Source organism: Bos indicus, chromosome 4 (genome assembly GCF_029378745.1).
Source record: "Bos indicus isolate NIAB-ARS_2022 breed Sahiwal x Tharparkar chromosome 4, NIAB-ARS_B.indTharparkar_mat_pri_1.0, whole genome shotgun sequence".
NCBI classification, from domain to species: domain Eukaryota; kingdom Metazoa; phylum Chordata; class Mammalia; order Artiodactyla; family Bovidae; genus Bos; species Bos indicus.
In genome coordinates this window covers 94299847-94324042 of record NC_091763.1, presented here as the reverse complement: position 1 = coordinate 94324042, position 24196 = coordinate 94299847, and the positions used below count along the sequence as shown (strand labels likewise).

At 36.4% G+C, this 24196-nt stretch overlaps 2 protein-coding genes across 4 annotated transcripts in view; one reads left to right on the top strand and one right to left on the bottom strand.

Annotated features, from left to right (window-relative positions):
- The window catches only part of TMEM209 (transmembrane protein 209), a 32293-nt gene extending 9358 nt beyond the window's left edge, over positions 1-22935 (top strand). For both annotated transcript variants that reach the window (XM_019959079.2, XM_019959078.2), the window contains exons 7-15: positions 2555-2730; positions 3546-3617; positions 5769-5865; positions 11709-11834; positions 14222-14319; positions 15327-15441; positions 15544-15641; positions 17269-17342; positions 20883-22935. In XM_019959079.2, the coding sequence (XP_019814638.1) occupies positions 2555-2730; positions 3546-3617; positions 5769-5865; positions 11709-11834; positions 14222-14319; positions 15327-15441; positions 15544-15641; positions 17269-17342; positions 20883-20937 (911 nt within the window). In that variant the 3' untranslated portion in view covers positions 20938-22935. The remainder of the gene's footprint in view (positions 1-2554; positions 2731-3545; positions 3618-5768; positions 5866-11708; positions 11835-14221; positions 14320-15326; positions 15442-15543; positions 15642-17268; positions 17343-20882) is intronic.
- The window catches only part of KLHDC10 (kelch domain containing 10), a 97167-nt gene continuing 87283 nt past the window's right edge, over positions 14313-24196 (bottom strand). The window contains exons 10-12 of one of the 2 annotated variants that reach the window (XM_070788165.1): positions 20582-20633; positions 17203-17306; positions 14313-14543 (exon numbers count right to left, since the gene is read on the bottom strand). In XM_070788165.1, the coding sequence (XP_070644266.1) occupies positions 17206-17306; positions 20582-20633 (153 nt within the window). In that variant the 3' untranslated portion in view covers positions 14313-14543; positions 17203-17205. Of the gene's footprint in view, positions 14544-17202; positions 17307-20168; positions 20390-20581; positions 20634-24196 lie in introns of those variants that run through there. The other variant, XM_070788167.1, reaches the window with a different exon arrangement.

The following is a 24196-nucleotide window of genomic DNA, read 5'->3' as shown; positions in this document are numbered from 1 at the left end:
AGTAGCTCCATTATCTAAAGTTCTTGATTACATACTAACATTTTTTTCTTGTTGATGCATTTTCTTGGAGATATGTTTCTTTGTGTTTTACGCATTTTTCATTTTTGGTAAGCCTGTCTTCGGTAGAGTTTCATCTGTGCTGTTTCGGTCTTAGGCAGGCTGGATGGAAGCCTTTTGTTTCCTCCTAGCAGTTTCATATTTGCCTCTATCCGGTGATTGAGGAATATCATTGATCCTGAATTAATTTAAGTAATTTCTGGGCTTGGAGGTTCCTGGACCTTACAGGGAGTATAAATGGGTGCAGTAAACCCACATGAAGGCGGAGCTGTAATTTTTAAATCTCTGGGGATTTCTTTTTAAAAACAACCTAAGAGAGACAGGCTTCCCTGTTACCTCCTGGTGTCAGTGAACAGATGTTCTTTTCCTTATCCACTGAGAACACAGCCCCTTGAGGTCCTCAGCTGTGTGCCAGGTGCAGGGAATAGAGGTAGGAAGGAGGCCTCAGTCTAGCCCGATACCTGTATGCACATTTCCAGTTCCCAGGCACTGAAGTCCACACTGATAGGTTTCCCAAAGCCTACAAAATTCTCCAGAGCAACCGCAGCATCACTTCACACACGGACCACTGGCCACTCTGATTTTCAATTCCCTCTTCATTTTTAGCAGCTATTCCTATTACATGTTTGCAAGCTCCATTATTCATTTAAATTATATGTTTTATTATTCTTACATCTTTGGGGTTGTCCAACTGCGGATTTTGTGCTATTTTGGTGGTGAGGGTCATTATAGAGAGGCCCTGTTGTGTCACTTCTTGCTATATATTTTCCTTGTACTTTAGCTCATGTACAACAGATATAAAACTGTATTTCTGTCATCTACATAGAACTTTTGTCATCTAAAGCCAGACTTCTTTGAAATTTTCCTTAAGTTCAGGTTTGCCCTCAGAAAGCTTGATTATCGTTTTTAAAATTAACAGTCAAAATAATTAGTCAAAATAGGGTAAACTGTTTGCTCTTATCATGACCCCATGTCTCTTCCTTTTTTATTCCCTATGTATTCAGTCATTGTACTTGTTTAAAACTTTTCTTGACAGTATTCATTCTTCTAAGTCAATGTTGCCAGAAGTTCTACTTGGAAATATCACACCAAGTGTGATATTTCTTTATTATACATAGTTATTATCTTTATGCCAGTATGGAGCATACTTTCACCAATGCTACCAGCACAAGACTGGCTCACATCCAAGGTTTTGATGCTGTGACTTGAAATACTGCCACATGTCCCTTTCATTTCTCATCCTCCATGCCTCTAAACATCAAAAGAAGACCAGTTTTATTATTTTATAATCATGCCTTTTAAAAATACTGCTAAGATTAAAAAAACTAGTCTCTCTTTGTGATTTTTCTGTGAGGGTACTAAATATCAATTGATATTTTGACATCAGTTAAACTTTGAAAAAAATAAACTCTTCCTAAGCATCAGTGGACATGAGTTTGACCAAGCTCTGGGAGATGGTAAAGGACAGGGAAGCCTGGGGTGCTGCAGTCCATGGGGTCACAGTCGGACATGACTGAGTCAGACACGACTGAGTGACTCAACAACAGCAAAGTATCATATAATTGTCATTGAAAATTTGCTGTTTATTAACGACTTGTCCTAGATGTTGGGCTTCCCAGGTGGCGCAGTGGTAAAGAACCCGCCTGCTAATGCAAAAGACGTGGGTTCAGTCCCTGGGTTGGGAAGATTCCCCTGGAGTAGGAAATGGCAACCCACTCTAGTATACTTGCCTGGAAAATTCCATGGACAGAGGAGCCTGATGGGCTACAGTCCATGGGGTTATAAAGAGTCAGACACGATTGAGCACACACGTACTAGATACTAGGGGGAAAAATACTCCCTGCCCTCGAGGAGCTCAAATTTTGTTTGGGAAAGGAGACAAACCTTAAAATGTGTTAAGTACTGTGGTAAAGTCCCCTGTGGTATTAAGTCCCTAAATGTGACTGTTTACATTTCCTAAAAGTAAAATGATAAACCTAGAAGTGTAATCAGCAGACAGTCTCTTAATACAAGACAAGAGTTACTAAACTATAAATAGACCACAGTGTAGCACTCGGAAGAGTGAGTTTAGCTGCTAGCCAAAAGACTAGTATATTAATAGGAGGCGGTAGTTATCCCATTCAGAAAGAGCTTCTAAAAATTCAAGCAAGAACTTAGCCTATTTATTTCCTGATGAAATTTGTCTTTTGTTTCTCTCTGAATCATTGGAAAGTCTTAAGAGAATGAAACAAGCTTAATTTTACAACAAAAATAAGCAGACACTTTCAACCACTTAGAAATCTCATGGCTGTTAAAGTGATACTGCTCAGAAAAAGTTCTTTTTAATGTTTAGCATGAGCACTCCATTTCTCTAAAGAAAAGATAATGTTGGGAGGAGAGAAGACTTTGTCTTGGGTTGCCATTGCATAGGTTCCTAGATACCCAGAGCTCATATACCAGCCCCTTATATCAAAATTACTACACCATACTGTGATACTCCTTCCATTCATCGTTGTAGGAAGCCCAGATTCTACTTCGCCTCCCACCAGTCCTACTTTCTGGAACTACAGCCGTTCTGTGGGGGATTATGCACAGACTTTGAAGAAGTTTCAGTATCAGCTTGCCTGTAGGTCTCAGGCGCCATGTGCTAACAAAGATGAAGCCGATCTCAGCTCTAAACAAGCTGCAGAGGAGGTAAATGGAAAATGAAAGTGACTTGATGTTTGTGATTTACAGGTTGTTTGAAAGTCTTCTTTTCTACTTCTGGAAATTGTTTTCTGTAACATCCACTTTTACTGGCTAGAAATGTAAATCTGGCACATGTTATACACTAGAAAGGGGCTTTCCTGGTGGCTTAGATGGTAAAGAGTCTGCCCGCAGTGTGGGAGACCTGGGTTCAATCCCTGGGTCTCAAGATCCTCTGGAGAAGGGAATGGCAAACCACTACAGTCCATAGGGTCTCAAAGAGTCGCACACAACTGAGCGACTTCACTGTCACTTTCTCAAACACTAGAAAGACCCCTAGCTAACTTGTGTATTGAAAATTGAATTATATTCTACATTTTACTCTTTATGACACAGAGTTAACATTAGTGTCCTACCTAAAACATTTTGTGGCACTCATTCATAAAAAGATACCTCAGGTATCTATTTGTACTTAACACATACAAGATTCTTGCTCTTAAAATAACATTTGGATTAGAACATTTGACTAGAATATACATTTGATATGGAACATTTTGTAGTTTCATCAGTTTAGTACCAAATAAAGGATTTTGAATTTTCTTCTTAAAAGAAAGAATATTCTTTGAACATACCAATGTAAGGAATTTTAAATGTATGTGCATGAATAGCAACTACTACATGTTAATCAGGTCAGTATTGATGATCGTGAAGTTTTTTACAGAGTATTCAAAATATATCTGAGGGTGGGGGAAGGGATGACTGATAACCTGGCAAGACTTTTCCTCACTGATCGTTCATTCTAAACATTTTTTTTTTTTTAACAGGTTTGGGCAAGAGTAACTATGAATAGACAACTTCTTGATCATATGGATTCATGGACAGCTAAATTCAGAAATGTGAGTTTTGACATTACTCTGGACAATGTTTGTGCCTCTTTATATACAAAGTATGTTATTAGAGTATCAGTTAGAGATGTTAATTATTAGACTATCAGAATTAAATATTACTAAAACTGCACTATGGGTGACACACACAAGGATGAAGAAGACGTTTACCATATGGTGTCTGCATTCTTGGGACTTTTCCCCTCAACACTTAGCAAATCACCATATTTTGAGTGGATAAAGGAACAGTGTATTTAGTTGTTAAGATCTTCCCTTTCCCAACATCTCAATTTTGCTTTTCAGAGAGCTTTCCTATCAGAGCCTGTTGTGTGTCTAGACATGTGAGGGAAGCAAAAATGAGGTCATTATTCTCTGAAAACTTCAGTGTTAAAGAACATAACATATACTTGAAGCTGCTTCAGAGTGTATCCTTTTCTTCAATTTTTCATGAGAAGAGCCTTCTAATCTTTGGCCTGGAGCTTGGCAAAAGCCAGCTCTCCCACATACAGAGTGAGTTTCCTGGTTTCAACCCTACCTCATTCTATTGCTCTCTGTAGTACCCACATGTCCCCAGTCTAGGGGGTAAATTGGCCCCTCCTCCACTGCAGGAAGCCCCACTTAGACTCTGTAGAAGCTTCTTCCACTGTTTCATCCTCCACCATTTACTCGCCAACTCCCCATCTTCTGGAAATATTATTTGTTGAAGTCATTTATTTGTACTCATTTTTTGTTCTTTTGCTGTAATTTACATAGGGTATCAAGAGAGGGTATGGTGAAAATAGTAGGCTGCTTTATTGAACCAGAAGCCTGGTTGGCTTTCTTGAATAAAAATTCCGTAGCCAGCCCTAGAACTACTCAGTGAGGCCTCCTAGGAGTGAGGCCTCGATTTCTCTCCTGCACCTCAGACAATTTTGTTGCAGCCTAAGTGTGGCTGGCAAGTAGGATACATTTAATAAATGTTGGAAGAATGAACAAGTGAAATGATGTGCTAGGACTGTACTTCCTTTTATTTCCACTTATAGGCTTATCTAAAAATGCTAGTATATTTAAAAGACAAAGTCTTGGTCAGGAGTATTAGCTTGGAAGAAATGCAAACACAATCCTTGATCTGAATTCCTTAGGCTACAATGTTCTGAAATTTAGGGGATTTTATGTAGTTTCTTTTGAAAAGCAGTGTATACATATACCATATATTTTATAATACAGTAGCAGGGTCTTTTTAGGACTCAGTAGTCAACCACATTATTGTTTCTGCAGCAAAACATATGAGCAATCATGCTGAGTAAGATAAAGTCTAAAAATAGTTACACAGGAATTCAATTCAGGTCTTGCCAATATATCAAATTTTCTTGCTAACTAAATTATAAAAACACATCATTTTCAGAGGTTTTTTAATTAAGAGTTGTATAACTTGTATTTGATCTGAAACTTTTTTTCATCCTTCTGCTATATGGTTAAACAGAAAGGGTAGTTGAAGTAGTGATAGTGGAAGGTAGTGGAAAAGGTAGTGGAAGCAGAAAGGGTAGTTGAAGTTGGTGTTGAACACACACCCAAAACCCATAACACAAAACCAGGTTGGGTGTGGATTCTTTGAACAGTCTTTTCACGTACCATGCAAAGTGGCGTTTGAAATTCCTAGTCCTAAAGTGAATAGTATAATATTTACAAACTAGTTTTAAATATAATAATATCCATTTTCCACATGGTTAGGGAATTGAGGGAGCCTGCTGAGAGATAATCAGTTATGCTAGTTTTAAAAACTATTATACTAAAAAAAAAAACTATTATACTAATCACAAACCAGTAAAAAATATGTGACTAACTACCCTAGAAATAAAAACTAAAAATGATCCTTTTAGCTAAGTATTAATATATAATCATAGAAGAATTTAAGAAAAACTTAACATGTAACTGTAAATTTTATATCTTCAAAAAACAGGCAAACAGGCATATCTGATTTAAGAGTATAACTTCATTAACTTGCATTCTGTTAGCATATTTACTTAACTCTGTAACTGTGGCTGCTGTTACTTCCATTCTCTTTCACTATGTACTCTATTAATATTCAAGTACAAGACGGTAAAAAAAACTTTCACGAAAATAATCTTTTGAGAAATGCTTTAAAATTATGTGTGTAAAATCATTCATCTCATTTCTCCCTAGTGGATCAACGAGACAATATTAGTGCCGCTTGTGCAAGAGATTGAGTCTGTCAGCACGCAGATGAGGCGAATGGGTTGTCCAGAGCTGCAAATAGGAGGTATGTGAGAACAGAGCCCAGCATTTGAGTTCCTTCAGTGAATCTGCCAAGTGGAAAATTTCTTCTTGTAATGGGCTATTTAACAGCATCCTTTGTTACCTTTTTTCTTTTTTTTTTTTTTTTTACATTTTCCTGATGGCTAATAATACTGAGCATCTATTCATGTGCTGAGCCCTTTGTATATCTTCTTAGGAGAAATACCTTTTCAGATCTTTTACCCATTTTATTCCCCCCCTTACCCATTTTTAAATTGAGTTGTCTTTATTATTGAGTTGTAGGTGTTCTTTATATATTCAAGATACAAGTAGCTTATTAGATATTAATTACAAAATTGTATAAAGCATAAAAAATGTATAACAATGCTAATTTAAAATCCCCCATTTTCAATTATCTGCTAAAAATAAAACTTAAAGTTTAGTGTAATATAATTTGCCTAAAGTATATATACTATAACTTACTTAGTGCTAAGTAGTGAAGTTTAAAAAATGTAAGGAGTATTTTAGTCAACCAGATCTTTCTAGAGAATGGATTTCTCTTTGAAATATGTAAAAGCTTTGGATTGCATATTAACAGTTTCCACTTGCTTTGGGTATCTTTTCATCAGTCTTTATTCTCTGGGTTAAGTATAAAATTGTACATTGCTAAAGTACTGGCATCATTGACTCAGTGGACATGAGTTTGGGCAAACTCTGAGAGATAGTGAAGGACAGGAAAGCTTGACGTGCCACAGTCAAGGGGTCACAAAGAGTCAGACACAGCTGAGCGACTGAACAACAAAGTACCAATTTACTAAGTACCCCAGTTTTTTTGTTTAGTTATTTGGCTGTGCTGGGTCTTACTTAGTTGCAGCATCTGGGATCTAGTTCCCTGACCAGGGATCAAACCTGGGCCCCCTGCATTGTGGAAGTCCCCAGATGTTTTATATGTAGTGTACACAACATTCACATTAACCTTGAAAGCTAGCTTTTAGTGCCTGTTTTATGGAACAGGCCACTAAGACTCAGAGAGGTAAAGTAACTAGCCCAGTGATTTGAGGCCAGAGCTCTCTGACTGCAGAGTTAGAAGGGTTACTTCCTAGGTCTTGGTAGTATTATTTGAACTTATAGTTAACTTTTTTGAGATTTTTTATAAGCTATAAAAATAAGTATCTTTCATATTTTACCAATGTGATGTGTTTTTTAGGAAAGAACAGCATTGTTTTATCACTGCAAAAACAACATGTGTATGTTCATTGTAGAAAATTTGGAAAGTGGGTTTTCCTGGTGGTAAAGAATCCACCTGCCAGTGTAGGTTCAATCCCTGGTTTGGGAACATCCCCTGGAGAAGGAAATGGCAACCCACTCCGGTATTCCCCAATCAGTCAGTTGTTTTTTTGTTTTGTTTTTTACTTTAATCATGAAAACTGTTCAGTTTTAGTTTTCATAGAAAGATCTTTCAAGAGGGAGGGGACATATGTATCAGATCAGATCAGTCGCTCAGTCGTGTCTGACTCTTTGCGACCCCATGAATCGCAGCACGCCAGGCCTCCCTCTCCATCACCAACTCCCAGAGTTCACTCAGACTCACGTCCATCGAGTCAGTGATGCCATCCAGCCATCTCATCCTCTGTCGTCCCCTTCTCCTCCTGCCCCCAATCCCTCCCAGCATCAGAGTCTTTTCCAATGAGTCAACTCTTCCCATGAGGTGGCCAAAGTACTGGAGTTTCAGCTTTAGCATCATTCCTTCCAAAGAAATCCCAGGGCTGATCTCCTTCAGAATGGACTGGTTGGATCTCCTTGCAGTCCAAGGGACTCTCAAGAGTCTTCTTCAACACCACAGTTCAAAAGCATCACTTCTTCGGCGCTCAACCTTCTTCACAGTCCAACTCTCACATCCATACATGACCACAGGAAAAACCATAGCCTTGACTAGACGAACCTTTCTTGGCAAAGTAATGTCTCTGCTTTTGAATATGCTATCTAGGTTGGTCATAACTTTCCTTCCAAGGAGTAAGCATCTTTTCATTTCATGGCTGCGGTCACCATCTGCAGTGATTTTGGAGCCCACAAAAATAAAGTCTGACACCGTTTCCACTGTTTCCTCATCTATTTGCCATGAAGTGATGGGACCGGATGCCATGATCTTTGTTTTCTGAATGTTGAGCTTTAAGCCCACTTTTTCACTCTCCACTTTCACCTTCATCAAGAGGCTTTTGAGTTCCTCTTCACTTTCTGCCATAAGGGTGGTGTCATCTGCATATCTGAGGTGATTGATATTTCTCCTGGCAATCTTGATTCCAGCTTGTGTTTCTTCCAGTCCAGCGTTTCTCATGATGTACTCTGCATATAAGTTAAATAAACAGGGTGACAGTATACAGCCTTGACATACCCCTTTTCCTATTTGGAAGCAGTCTGTTTTTCCATGTCCAGTTCTAACTGTTGCTTCCTGATCTGCATACAGACTTCTCAAGAGGCAGATCAGGTGGTCTGGTATTCCCATCTCTTGAAGAATTTTCCACAGTTCATTGTGATCCACACAGTCAAAGGCTTTGGCATAGTCAATAAAGCAGAAATAGATGTTTTTCTGGAACTCTCTTGCTTTTTCCATGATCCAGCGGATGTTGGCAATTTGATCTCTGGTTCCTCTGCCTTTTCTAAAGCCAGCTTGAACATCAGGAAGTTCACGGTTCACATATTGCTGAAGCCTGGCTTGGAGAATTTTGAGCATTACTTTACTAGCGTGTGAGATGAGTGCAATTGTGCGGTAGTTTGAGCATTCTTTGGCATTGCCTTTCTTTGGGATTAGAATGAAAACTGACCTTTTCCAGTCCTGTGGCCACTGCTGAGTTTTCCAAATGTGCTGGCATATTGAGTGCAGCACTTTCACAGCATCATCTTTCAGGATTTGGAATAGCTCAACTGGGATTCCATCACCTCCACTAGCTTTGTTCGTAGTGATGCTTTCTAAGGCCCACTTGACTTCACATTCCAGGATGTCTGGTTCTAGGTCAGTGATCCCACCATCGTGATTATCTGGGTCGTAAAGATCTTTTTTATACAGTTCTTCTGTGTATTCTTGCCATCTCTTCTTAATATCTTCTGCTTCTGTTAGGCCCATACCATTTCTGTCCTTTATTGAGCCCATCTTTGCATGAAATGTTCCTTTGGTATCTCTGATTTTCTTGAAGAGATCTCTAGTCTTTACCATTCTGTTGTTTTCCTCTATTTCTTTGCATTGATCACTGAAGAAGGCTTTCTTATCTCTTCTTGCTATTCTTTGGAATTCTGCATTCAGATGTTTATATCTTTCCTTTTCTCCTTTGTTTTTTGCTTCTCTTCTTTTCACAGCTATTTGTAAGGCCTCCCCAGAAAGCCATTTTGCTTTTTTGCATTTCTTTTCCATGGGAATGGTCTTGATCCCTGTTTCCTGTACAGTGTCGCAAACCTCATTCCATAGTTCATCAGGCACTCTATCTATCAGATCTAGGCCCTTAAATCTATTTCTCACTTCCACTGTACAATCATAAGGGATTTGATTTAGGTCATACCTGAATGGTCTAGTGGTTTTCCCTACTTTCTTCAGTTTAAGTCTGAATTTGGCAATAAGGAGTTCATGGTCTGAGCCACAGTCAGCTCCTGGTCTTGTTTTTGCTGACTGTATAGAGCTTCTCCATCTTTGGCTGCAAAGAATATAATCAATCTGATTTCAGTGTTGACCATCTGGTGATGTCCATGTGTAGAGTCTTCTCTTGTGTTGTTGGAAGAGGGTGTTTGTTATGACCAGTGCATTTTCTTGGCAAAACTCTATTAGTCTTTGCCCTGCTTCATTCCATATCCCAAGGCCAAATTTGCCTGTTACTCCAGGTGTTTCTTGACTTCCTACTTTTGCATTCCAGTCCCCTGTAATGAAAAGGACATCTTTTTTGGGTCTTAGTTCTAAAAGGTCTTGTAGATCTTCATAGAACCGTTCAACTTCAGCTTCTTCAGCGTTACTGGTTGGGGCATAGACTTGGATTACTGTGATATTGAATGGTTTGCCTTGGAAACGAACAGAGATCATTCTGTCGTTTTTGAGATTGCATCCAAGTACTGCATTTCGGATCTTTTGTTGACCATGATGGCTACTCCATTTCTTCTGAGGGATTCCTGCCCGCAGTAGTAGATATAATGGTCATCTAAGTTAAATTCAGTCCAGTTCAGTTCGCTGATTGCTAGAATGTCAACATTCACTCTTGCCATCTCTTGTTTGACCACTTCCAATTTGCCTTGATTCATGGACCTGACATTCCAGGTTCCTATGCAGTATTGGTCTTTACAGCATCGGACCTTGCTTCTATCACCAGTCACATCCACAGCTGGGTATTCTTTTTGCTTTGGCTCCATCCCTTCATTCTTTCTGGAGTTATTTCTCCACTGATCTCCAGTAGCATATTGGGCACCTACTGACCTGGGGAGTTTCTCTTTCAGTATCCTATCATTTTGCCTTTTCATACTGTTCATGGGGTTCTCAAGGCAAGAATACTGAAGTGGTTTGCCATTCCCTTCTCCAGTGGACCACATTCTGTCAAATCTCTCCACCATGACCCGCCCATTTTAGGTTGCCCCACGGACATGGCTTAGTTTCATTGAGTTAGACAAGGCTTCGGTCCTAGTGTGATTAGATTGACTAGTTGTCTATGAGTATGGTTTCATTGTGTCTGCCCTCTGATGCCCTCTTGCAACACCTACCAACTTACTTGGGTTTGTCTTACCTTGGGCATGGGGTATCTCTTCATGGCTGCTCCAGCAAAGCACAGCCAATGCTCCTTACCTTGGACGAGGGGTATCAGGACATATGTATACCTATGGCTGATTCATGTTTTTATTTGGCAGAAAGCAACAAAATTCTGTAAAGCAATTGTCCATCAATTTAAAAATAAATTTAAAAAAAACATGGAGAATCAGTCAGTTTTAGTTACAATTGTGTATTCTTTTTTGGAGAAAGATACTATGATAATCAACTATATATATCAGTTGTACGTTATATCATAATTTAAGAACATGTGGAAAGTATGTATTTGGGAGTTGAGCAAATAGTATGTATGTGTATATGTTTTTAATTGAATTAAAGTCATACCTCCTTTTTTCCCTCCACTTTTTCTTTTTGTTAAGTATTCTCCAGTACTATTTTTATGGCTAGTTTATATTTCTTTTCTATGTATGTAATATATTGTATTTAACTGATCTTTGTTATTTAATAGAAGATTTTCCCCTTACTGTTACTAATAGTGCTGTGAGTAAATGTCCTTAAATATTTGTGTACATTTATAATTACTTCTTTAGGATAATTTCTGAGAGGTGAAGTTGTAAGTTCAATAGATATAAATGTATTAAGCCTTTGTACATAATCCTTCAAAAAGCTTAAAACGAATTTATATTCTAGCAATAATGTCACCTATAAGAAAGCCTCTTTTCCCAACACTGTATAGTAAGGTTGGGCATTTGAAACTTTCTGTTGGTTTATTAATTTCTTTGGATAGTAGTCTTGCATGAAATGATGAGAGAAATCACTGTCATAAAGTTTTCACTTGTCAGTGGCAGAATAGACATCTTTTAACTCAATCTGATTTTGAAAGCTATTGTGTATCTTTTTATTAATATATACACCCTGCAAGAATCTCCTGTGTATTAGTTGTTTATATAGCTGCCACCTTGCCAGAAATGGTCAAGTAAATTGTAGGTGAAGTAGATAATGCAGGTTGTTAAGATAAACTATCATTGCTTTTATTTATTCTTCAACATCTATTCAGGGAAGAGCATTTGAAGTTTTTTTGAAGGTCCCCACGAAGAATAACCTGTGTGTCCTGTGTGTTTTAATTTTAACAGAGGCTAGTATTACTAGCTTGAAACAGGCTGCTTTAGTCAAAGCTCCACTCATTCCAACTCTGAATACAATCGTGCAGTATCTAGACCTCACTCCAAATCAGGAATACTTGTTTGAAAGGATCAAAGGTAATTATTGATTTGAAGGGGGAAAAAAATGAGAGCTGTTTCAGTACTTTGAAATTTTATAAATAAAGGTAACATGGGAAAGAAATTTTTTTTCATTATTAAGTATCACTAAGTATGGTCTTACTTTATAAATACACATTATGGCTTCATTAAGGCTAATACTTGAACAGATGTGGGTTTTATATTTTATATGCTTAAAAATGATCAAAATAATGTAATTATCCTTGAATACAGTAATAATTTTGTCCTATATAGGGAAACTTAAATATGAGCTAAATGGGTTCGTGTGAATATTTCATTCATTTTCTATTCTTAAACCACCAAGAATGGATGCCACAATGACATTCTTTATAATTTTAGTATGCTGATCTTATTTCTTTCAGTTTTTATAGGTCATATGTAATATGTTGCTTCTTTATATGTCTGTTATATCCTGATCATTTGGGGAAAATAATCCTGGTTATTTTCCTGGGTTGGGAAGATCCCCTGGAGAAGACAAGAGCAACCCACTCCAGTATTCTCGCCTGTAAAATCCCATAGACAGAGGAGCCTGGAGGGCTGCAGTCTGTGAAGTCTCAAAGAGTTAGACATGACTGAGTGACAGAGAGTGTGCACGTATATACACGTACACAGTCTTCTCAGGAGCCTGACTTGAGAATCAGGATATTTAGCCTCCCTGATACCCCCACATACTCTGTTTATGCCTCCCTACATTCATTTGGATAGACTCTGTAAAATGGTCTCATCACTAAAACAAGTTTTAGAAATATTATTTCACTTTTCAGATTTATCATAAATCTTAATTTATGTTATGTGTTATGTTGCCCCTTCTGTATTCTAGCTTTAGACTAGGGTTCAGGAATAAACATTTATCATTACTTTTTTTTTGAGTATAATTGTTTTATAGTGTTGTGTTAGTTTCCACCATATATATATCCTCCCTTACTTCCTGAGCCTCCCTCCCACCAGTCCCCCCAAGTCCCACCCATCTGGGTCGTCACAGAGCACCGAGCTGAGCTCCCTGTGCTGTGTGGCGGCTTCCTGCTGGCTAGCTGTTTGACACATGGTAGTATATGTCAGTGCTACTCTCTCATTCATCCCACCCTCTCCTGCTCCCCAAAAACGTTTTGTATAAGGAGAATTCAAATGTACTTAAAACTAGACACAAGAGTCTGCTCAGCCTTCTTATACCAGCACCCAGTTCTAGCAGCCATCAGTCCCTGTGCAGCCCTCACCCTTTGCATATTCCCATCTACCTCCTCCCTTCCTGCATTATTTGAGGCCAGTTCTGTATGTCATCATCAGATTATCTGCAAGGATCTTGATATGTATCTGTAGAAGAGGATAAGGCCTTTTAAAAAGAGAACCACAAACAGTGATCACACGTCATACTTTTATAGTATGAAAAATACAGCTTATATACATAGCCAGGTGGCACAGTGATAAAGAATCCGCCTGCCAATGCAGGAAGACCCAGGTTTGATCCCTGGTTCGGGAAGATCCCCTGGAGGAGGAAATGGCAACCGACTCCAGTATTCTTGCCTGGAAAATCCCATGGATGAAGAAGTCTGACAGGCTACAGTCCATGGGGTTGCAAAGAGTCGGGCACAACTGAGTGACTAACTCTTCACTTTGCCTCATAGCTAACAAGATATTTATACATCCAAAAAAGACGTGTGTGTGCACATATATACAGAGTGTGTATACACATATATATATATATATAAAGTTTTATATGTCAAGTATACAAAAATGTTTAAAAAACAAAGTGAACATTTATATGGGGCTTCCAGATTGAACAATTACCATCCTTTTACAATATTTGATTCTCTCTCTATATACATACACACATGCATTTTACATATACACACACACATTTTTTTGCTCTAACATTGTGGACATCATTATTTCTCAGCACATGAGTTCCTAAAAGTAAGAACATTTTACATAACTGTAATAGAATTGTCAGACCTTAAGAATGAATATTTCTATATCTGATAATCCAGTTTATATTCAGGTTTCCCATTTGTCCAGAGACTGTTATATACCCTTTTTTCCCCTAACTGGAATAGTTTATGTTCACACATTACATTGTATTGCTTTCTCTTTTTTTTAATCTCTTTGTCTAAAACAGTTCTGCCAATTTTTCCCCCCCACGTGACATTGCCTTTTTTAAGAATCCTGAACAGTAATCTTGTCTTACATTGGATTTATCTTACTCTTTCTTCATGGTGCTATTTAATTTTTTATATTGTGTATTTCTTTGTTTGAATGTTTTGATTGGGTTTTTAAGATGACATGCTTTCCTTGTTGTAACCCCTTAGCCTGTTTCTCCTTCTTTAGTATACATTCTTAGCTTTTTTTTAATCTCACCTCTCTTGCTACAGAACTTTCTCAGGGAGGCTGTATGAGCTCGTTTCGATGGAATAGAGGTGGAGACTTTAAAGGTCGCAAGTGGGATACAGACCTGCCCACGGATTCTGCTGTAAGTCCTCAGTTTTATTTTTATTTATTTTATTTATTTTTATTTATTTTTCTCAGTTTGACATTTTTGTTATGGGTTCATTTTTCCATTATAAAATAAGCATTAAAAGAACTTAGAGGGAATTCCCTGGTGGTCCAGTGGTTAGGACTCACTGCTTTCACTGCTGTAAGCCCAGGTTCAGTCCCTGGTCAGGGAACTAAGATCCTGCAAGCTGCATGCTGTGGCTGGAAAAGAAAAAAAAAAAAAAAAATTGAAAAAAATGTTTTTAAATAAAAAGACTTTAGAAATTAAGTAGAAATAAAAAATTAAAATTGTACTGGCATCTTAACCCAACCACTATTAATATTTTGGTGTATTTTCTTATTTTTTCTTTACTTAGACTGTGCTATTTTTAATGTTTTTTATCACAGATGTAATTATAAAATTTGTATCCTGCTTTCTTTCACTTTTCAATGTTTAAGTATTTGCATTATTACTCACTGTCATTTAACTGACCTTAAAGTTTTAGAAATATGTAGTGGCAGGGGGCGGATTTTTGTTTTTCTGTCTTAAATACTGTTGGGAGTAACATACTGCATGTTTCTTTCTAATTTCGGGTTATGACTTTAAGACAGATTCCTAGAATTAGATTTATGAGATCAAAGACTAAAGTTTTAGGCATTTAAAAGTTTCTCAAAATTATGTTTGTTTTTTTAAAATGACTGGTGCATGTGAAAATGAAGTTTTAAATGCTGATAGTCAAGAATGGACTATATGTGTATTTTATCTTCATTTTGCTGTTAATTAACTATATGAGGGTGAATAATCCACTTAACACAAAATTAGGAATGTGTTTTATCTTTTCATTTTATAGATTTCAGCTTACAAATATAATCACTTGAAAGCATTTTTGCTAATTCTTTCTCAGGGGAAAAATTTAAAAATTGCAATCATTATAAACAGATGTTTGAAAAGTACCACACATAGGTTTTCATGCTGACTTTGAAAAATTATTTCCTTGTCTTCAGATCATCATGCATGTATTTTGCACCTACCTTGATTCCAGATTACCTCCACATCCTAAATATCCTGATGGAAAAACATTTACTTCTCAGCACTTTGTTCAGACACCAAATAAACCAGGTATAAACAACCTCTCCTAAAAGAATGAGTTGAGCTTTTCACATAAAATAATGTAGTGGAAGCTTTTCGTTTGTTTTTTAATGTAGCCTATTTTGTTTACAGATGTGACGAATGAGAATGTTTTTTGCATTTATCAGAGTGCTATCAACCCTCCCCATTATGAGCTAATCTACCAGCGTCATGTCTACAATCTTCCAAAGGTACTTCTATTTAGAAGCAACAGCAGTTGCTATTACTAATGTCATGGATGACTTACTTTGATATTTCTTTTAAAATTAGATTCTCTTTATGAAATAGGTAAACTTCTTAAGTTAGGGGGAAAGTGCTATTTTTATATCCCTTTTTTTTAAATTCTGAAAGTAATATATACTTAATTTGGAAAAGTATGAAGAAAAGGAAGAAAAATTCATTCCATTACTTAGAGGAAGCTGTTACTATTTGGTGTTTTTTATTTTTTTTTATTTTGGTTTTCTCTGTACTTTTTTATGGGTTGAAATCATATTGTTTGTATAGTTCTATATCGTTTTAAAAATTAACATTATAACATAATTTTCCATGACTTTAAAAGTCTTCATAAAAACACTTTTTAATGACAATTTTAAAACTTCATGATAAAGATATAATTTATGCAACCACTCCCTACAGTTGGACATTTTGGATGTTTCTAATTCTTCATTGTCATAAATACCTTTATGCATATAACTATCTGTATTTTGGATAATTTTTTAGCTCAAAGTCCAAAAGTGGAATTCTAGGTAATAGAATATTTTCAAGGCTGTTAAAATATATTATCAAATTACTATATGAAAAAATTTATTGTACCAGTTTATACTTCTATCCAGACATTTTACTCTTAATTATAAACATCAGTTCTGTTGATGACCTTTGTGGTTATTTTGTTACCAGCATCTTTACTAAAGAAATTTTACGTAGACTAAATCATAAAATTATATTCTTCATTCTGTCAGATACCCAGGAGAGAATATTTCTTTTTTTTTTAAGTTTAATATTTCAATTTTGTAAGTGTAAATAATTTGGGCCATTTAAAGAAACACTGTCTTTAAAAATCATATATCCTAAAGATATTTTAGTCAAAACAACTTAAATCAGAGTGAACAGGTGTAAGTTAATCAGTAAACTGAAAATCTAAATCAGGAGCTATCAGTAGTTTGATTTTAGTGCTAGCAAAATACTGCCTTGTCCCTTGTAGATAAAATAAATTTACATTTAATATATTACTTATACTGTATGTATCATAATGTATTTTAAAGCGTGATTAAAGATTTTTTAATCTCAACACTTTTGTTTAAACTGTTGATTTTGGGGGTAGTGTTTTGTGTGTAGGATATAGCGTACCAACTTCAGAGTATCTCCCAGCCAGTCCTTCGTAAATGCTGCTCCCCTTGTGTGGGAACTTCCCAGTGTGTTTATTTCTGCTTATCTTTCAGGTCTCAACTTAAAAATATCTCTTCTCAGGGAGGCATTGCTTCACTGCTCTGGTTTTTATGTATTTGTTCCCATGGCACCCTGCACCTCCTCCTCTCTCATAACATTCCTCACACGTTAGTTCTGAGTTTCCTGTCTGCCTTTCCTTCTGCTAGACTTTAAGCTCCTTGATTACATGGATCCTCTCTGTTTTATTCACCACAGAAGTCCCACTTATAGCACAAAAGTAGGGACTTTGTTTAATGAATCAATGAAAGCCTGAATTACATGGAATTCTGAATTAGTAGAATGTAAATTGATAGGACCCACACTTACCTCTCAGGCTGAATTTTTGTTCTGGTTTGGTTTAAATCTTGCTGGGTTTTTTTGTCTTTGTTCCAGGGCCGAAATAATATGTTTCATACACTGTTGATGTTCCTCTACATTATAAAAACCAAAGAGTCAGGAATGCTTGGGTAGGTATTTATGCTTTAATACAAGTACTTATTTTATACACTTTTTCTTATGTTCGGATTCTGCAGAAGGCAGCATCATATACTGAAAAGATGTGTGTACTAAACGATACAAGACATGACTTCTAGTACTGGCTCAGCGCTTTTGCTAACGATTTCTGCCATTTTGAGCAAGTCCATTAATTCCTTAAAACCTCCATTTCCCTATTGATAAAAAGGCAATTCGACCACATTATTGGCTTTTACAGTGGTGTCCCCCAGAGGGACAATTCAGATATATCAGGCTCTCGCCACTTTAAAATTAAAAAAACAAACAAACCAACTGGAGTCTTGTTTGTTCAGGCTATCCCATTTCAGACACAGAGCCTTCTACAAAATATTTACACTTCCAAAGAGGCTTAAGTCAGCACCCATTCCATAATACTGTTAATTGGAATGGAAGAATGGTCAGTTGAAATTATTTACTTTGTGTCGTCTAAATACTTAGTAATGAAGCTCACATACTGTTACAGTAAACTCAAAATTGCTGTCTTGTCATTTTGGTGATTTGAAATTTCAGTGCTTCAAAACAGTATGTGAATTAAATGGACCCTAGCTAATGCTGGGTAAATCTGGTAATGCACAGGCTGGAAGTCTGAGAATCTGGCTTCTGGGTGCATCTCTGCCTGCACTAAGTAACCTGAGGCTAAAAAAATGAAAAGGGAAGAGCTGAGTAGAAAGCATCAGTCTGTTCAGCTCTGATCTTCATGTTTCTGTTGAGTTCTCTGCATGTCCTATTTAATACAGGTTTAGAACGGCACTGTCCCACACAGCAGCCACCAGCCACATGTGTGTGGCATTGAGCATTTGAAATATGACTAGTCTAGATTGAGATGGGCTGTCAGTGTAAAAGATCCCCTGGAGGAGGAAATGGTAGCCCACTCCAGTATTCTTGCCTGGGAAATATCATGGACAGAGGTGCCTGGAGGGCAACAGTCCACCGGGTTGCAGAGTCAGACGCGACTGAGCATGCACACAACGCGCTATAGTGTGAAATACATAGACTAGAATTTAAAGACCTAGTATCAAATAATAAAGTAAAATATCTCTTTAATAATTGTGTATATTGATTACATGTTGAAATAATATGTTGGATATACTGAGTTAAATGAAGTATATTATTAAAATTATTTTCACCTGTTTCTTTTTACTGTTTAGTTTTTAAGGTTATATATTATATTTCTGTTGGACAGCACTGCACTGGAGAAAGACAAACTCCTATCCTTAATTAAACATATTAGATGCAAAGATTTTTAGGACATAAACTGAAATTTATAAACAGCTTTCTAAGAAATTTATCAGCTTCCTGTAGCATGTATTTTTTTTAATGTAAGAAAGATTAAGAAACTCACTTTTGTCAGGCATCTCTGCTACCATGGTTCTTTTTTATTTTTTAATTACAAAAATAATGCATGCTCAATACAGAAATATTTAAACAATACAGCAGTGTATAAACTAGTAATTGAAAACTCCCCTCTGATCAACTGTCTCTCAGTGCCACTCCTTCAAGGTACCTACTGGGTTATCAGTTGGAGGTGTATGTTTTTCCAGTTACTTTATGGGGAAAGTTGATTCTGTTTTTATTTTTCATTTTATTTAAAAATATATTGTACCCAAACATATTACCTTGTGAGCTGCCTTTTGATCTTATGGTGTAGCTTGGATATTTTTCTGTGTCAGTAAATAGACTTTTTCCCTAAATTTTCTAGCAGCATTTGGTTATAGATACACATATATTAGAAAGATGGAATGTGCTATGGCTTTGTAATTCTTCATTTAAAAGTGTTTCTGGAAGGCTATTTTGAAGTGGGGAATTAATTTAGCAGTATTTTAAATAGTGAATTTTTTATTTTAATTGAAAATTTATCTTTTCCTCAAAAAATCTAAATTGATAACTGATACAAGCTTGTGTTGAGTGCCATATATAGTTTGTCGGATACATACAAATGTAAAATCTTTAAAGTACTTAGTGGGACAGTGATTTACTCAGAAGCCCAAAAGAATTGATACAATTCTTAAAGTGCTTATTTTAACTGAATGAGCCCCTTATATGTGGAAACATAAGTGAAACATTTTAGACTAAAATTAATCTTTTTTATTTATTTGATTTTTTTAATCCAGGGGAAAAAAACTGAAATTACTAGCTTTTAAAATATGATTGATCTTTTTAATACATTGTAGAACAACCAAATGTTAAAAACTGCCCTCCTGTGTCATAAAGGAAATAAGCAAGTGGCTCAGATATAGTCCACTTGGAATCATGCCCATAATACAGCAGATTGATACAAATACAGTATCAATTCAGTGCCACTTACTTGTGTAGTTACTAGAATGATATGAATGTTTTACTTCCAAGAAGGAAAAAAATCTAGACAGAATTGACTGCACAGTAAAGTGTCCTGTTTAGCAAAAGACACCATAAATAAAGTTTGAAACTAAGTGACAAACTGAGACAAAGCATAATTATAATGCTTAGAGCAAAGCCAAGGTAATATCCATCATACATAGAGAGCGTGCACATTAGAAAAGAAAAATACAGAAAATCGTCAAAAACATGAACGAAATACTTTTTCATAGAAGAGTGTTGTGCAAGTGGTTAACAAACATGAAAAAACGCTTAGTCTCATTTACAAGCAAGCCAAAATTAAATTTTTTCTTTCCCTATCATACTGAAATTTCTCATTTGCCATGTTGTTGAGGGTATGGAGAAAAAACACAGTTGATGAAATTACCCTTTTTGAAGAGCATTTTTGGTACATTTTAAATTTTTTTTACTAAAATGAATACATACTCATAATTTTAAAAGTCACAGTGTGCTAAAATTTCATGACAGAAATAAGGCATTCCCAGAACTTCCCAAGCCCATCTCCCAAAAGCAACCGCTTAGAACTCTTCTGGCTCCAGATGGTAGAGATGTGTAGTTCTCCTTTGACTGCCATCCTGTTAGATGAGTCCTTGTTCTCTTTTGGCCCTCTTCTCCTTCCTCTTACTTTGAATACAGTTGTATTACTCTATGGAGTAGATTTTTCTTTATATTATGTGCAGTAAGGCTTAATTTAAGCTATATTAGTAATACCCATATTTACTGAAGCATCCCAAATAATTAGAAAACTCCTAAATGAAATCAAATATGTAAAGTTCTCTAAGAGGCCTAGCATCTCTAAATCTCCATTTAAAAAAATTTAATTGACACTTTTACTTACTTGCTAAAATTGTCCTGTTAACTCCATCTGTTGTAGTAGTTCTTGAGTTCCACTGAAAAATTAATTTTCAACACTCCATAAACCATTTATTCTAAATTTGGGTTTTAAGCACAGGTAAGAAAGTAATAACTGTTACTAGAATTCATCTGATAAACCATGTATAACATAACTGATTGCAGAAAAGCACTAAATGTCAATTAAACTTGTATTCCTTGTAAAGACTCCTGTTATTTGGGGGGGAAAAAAAGACCTTAAATGCTTGTCAATCAATTTCACTAATTTTTTTTTTTTCTTTTTTTAGGAGAGTTAATCTTGGCCTCTCTGGTGTGAATATTTTGTGGATTTTTGGAGAGTAGTGGATAATTTAATTCCAAACATTTGGACTTCATTTGACTGAATCAGAAGTTGAATCTAAGCATCTGAGTCACTGCCTCTTCTGAAATAAGATAGTATATGCATGTTACAGACTCTTTAGATGTAACAGAAAATAGCTAGTGTGAAACATATTCTACACCAAGAAAAATTACCTTCAATTTTTTATCATTTCAGAAAAAACTACAACCCTTCAGACTTTTGTTGACACAAAACAGTGCGGTTACCCCTTAATTAATTCGAGTCCTTCTTCATTGTAACCACCAAATAAGAATCATTCACCATATTGTTCCCCACAAAAGTGTTTTTTCAATTGAGTTATTTAGTATAAATAATTAAAAAGAAACAAGCAAATTGCTCATTTTTTTTAATGTCTGTATTTCCCCAGTGTTTGGCAAATCAGCCCAAGGCCCAGATTTAAAGAAATGAGATAAACTTCTAAATAATGTTAATTCATGTGTATTTTTAAAATATTATTGAAAGAGATTTGATGGTATTAATGTTTGAAAAGTCAGCTCTCTGTGAAGTTCAGTTTTTGAACATGGTTTGAAAAATGCTGCATGGTCTTTTCTGTGATGCCCTCGCCCCTTCCACCCCAGTCTTGCCTTACCTCTCTCCTTCCCTGCCCCAGCCAGACTGGCCCTCTCAGTGGCCTCCATGCACTCCCGCTGCCTGAGACATTCCTGCCCCACTCTTGGTCTTTCTGACCCTCCTCAGCACCCTTCTAAGTTCTGCCTAAATGTTGCTTTCCCAGGGGACTATCCCCTCCCCTTCCCCACCACCACCAGCCAAGTCCCCCAGACCCTCTGACTGTTATCTCTCCTGGTACCTTTCAACTTAGCTTATCACCAAGAAGTGGTTTGAAAGCACATGTGCACATGCATCTCTTTATGTCTTTTTACACCTGAGCTGTTCCATTACAGCAGCCACCTAAGGCTATTAAGCACTTGAAACACACCTTGTCTGATTTGTAATGTGCTGTGAGTGTAAAATTACATCAAAGACTTGATGTGAATAAAAGACCGTAAACTAAACAGAAAAATAAAAAGTCAACTTGGGTTAAATTTAGCTGATAGAATTAAACTATTTAGGTCTTAGTCAAGAGACTGAAGACATCAAAAAAAAAACAATTGCCTTGGTTTTAATAACTCAGTTTCACTATTCTCTAATATTGAGTTCCCTTCTTTAAGATCATATTCTATCTTATCTGTTTAAATTTCTTAGATGTGTTCAAAATATCTGGAGAGTAGGAAATTACCAAATTTGTAAGTTTTGCTTGACCCTCCCATCTATTTTTTTAAATGTATAAGTAGTGTATCTAAGGCTAGCTAGCATCTGTATATGTTTTCTGGGTTGACATATTATTAGAGACTGCTTTACCTGGAAAACCAGTATCTTCTCAAAAACTCCATGTCGGTATTATATACGCTGCTTCTTTTGTATAATTTGTAAATCTTGTTCCTGTTTTTAAAAAGTCAGATGTCCAAAAGAAAGGAGGTTTCTATCTTATAACTGCTTTTGATATGTGCTAAATTTGTTAGGATAATACCAATTAAACATGTTAAATATAAGAACATGTTACAGTCTAAGTCTACCATTTCAAAAGTTTGTGTATCTACTTCATAATTATAAAAAATATATCATTTCTTATATTAAAGTTTATGTGTCATGCAACATACAGTAAATATTTCACATAAAGTCTAATGGTACATGTTAAAAAAGGAAAGATTCTGTTTCCCTACTAAGGGTGGGATGGGTTACTATGCTCTGGGTAGCTTTCATATATTAATTTGTCTTCACAAATGTTCCAGCCAACATATACTTACTATAGTTTTTATTAAAAATACTTTAATGAATTAGTTTGACTTCATACTTCAAGAAGACACTGCACTGAAAATGTGGTAAATTTTGGGGTACTTCTGTTAAAAATGAGTAAATAATCTTCTTTTCTCTAATTAAATGTTATTTATATTTCTCACAAATTTTTTTTCACTTGACTCATCCTTATGGGGTCAAATACACTAATCTCATAGATTATGTTCACTGTATCATTCTTTCTTCTTTATGAAAATCAGCCTTTTCTTCAGCCAGATTTGTTTTAGAAGCATGTTTAGGTGTTTATAATTTAGTTCCTACTATGACATAAAAATACTGTGTTGCTTGGCCTTCTCAAACGGATACACACTTTAAGCTGATATTTCAGTGGTGAAGACAAGCAGCATGTATATAGTTGGCACTTCTAAACTCAGCTTTGTAAAATATATAAATAAATCCTTTGAATGCGGGCATTCCTTAAAGGTCAGGCTTTGGTCCTCTGCTTTTCCTTAAAGGTCTCATTCATTCTATGACTTACTCTGCACTTGATTCCCAAGCTCATCACCAACCATAACTGTCTATCCTGAGCTCTACTGTTAAATTTCCTGTGACCTGTCGGACATTTCCACTTGGAAATCCTGCACATTCTTCATGTGTGGCACTGAATTCATATGTACTGAAACAGCTCCCTCTTCTCACATCCCTTTCTCTGTTCATTGTCCTACCAGTCGACCATGCTCAAAACTCTGCTTTCATCTTGATTCCTTGAGCTCCCTGGGTCCCCTGTCCAATCAGGCAGCAATCTCATCCATTCTTTCTTAACAATGTCTCTTGCAGCTGTCCCTTTCCATCTCTGCTGCCACTGTGCTCATTTATATCCTTATCAACTCGCATAGGACTACTACAACAGCCTAATTAATCTCACAGCTTCCTAATTGCTGCCATGCTTCCAGATTTTCCAATTTATCCTGCACGTCCCCTTCAAATTCATCTTCCTAGAACACTTGTTTGATCGGTTTTGTTCTGGTAAATTGCTTGGCCTGACATTTAAAGCCCTCCACAATATGGCCCCAGGCTAGCCTTATCCCCCTGGATCCTTGGCTTTAGCCAGTGTAGGCTGCTCCTTGCTGGGCTCTCTGCATATGTACCTCCTCTTCCTGATTTCTGGGGATGTCTCCTCCCCCTCTGCCCTTCCCTTAAAACTTTGCTCTAATTAAACCCACTATTTTGGGGAGTTGATCCTGACCACTGCACATGGCACTAATTTCTCCTCCAAAGTGATTAGGTCTTTCCCCTTTTTTCGGCACTCAGCAGCCATATGAGTGAATCCAGAAGTGACGTATAGTCTTGGTGGGTTCTCATAGCTTGTCTCATTCTCATGAAAGACTAGTGTTCTACTGGTCTGAGCTGTGCTGCTGTTCAGGAAGA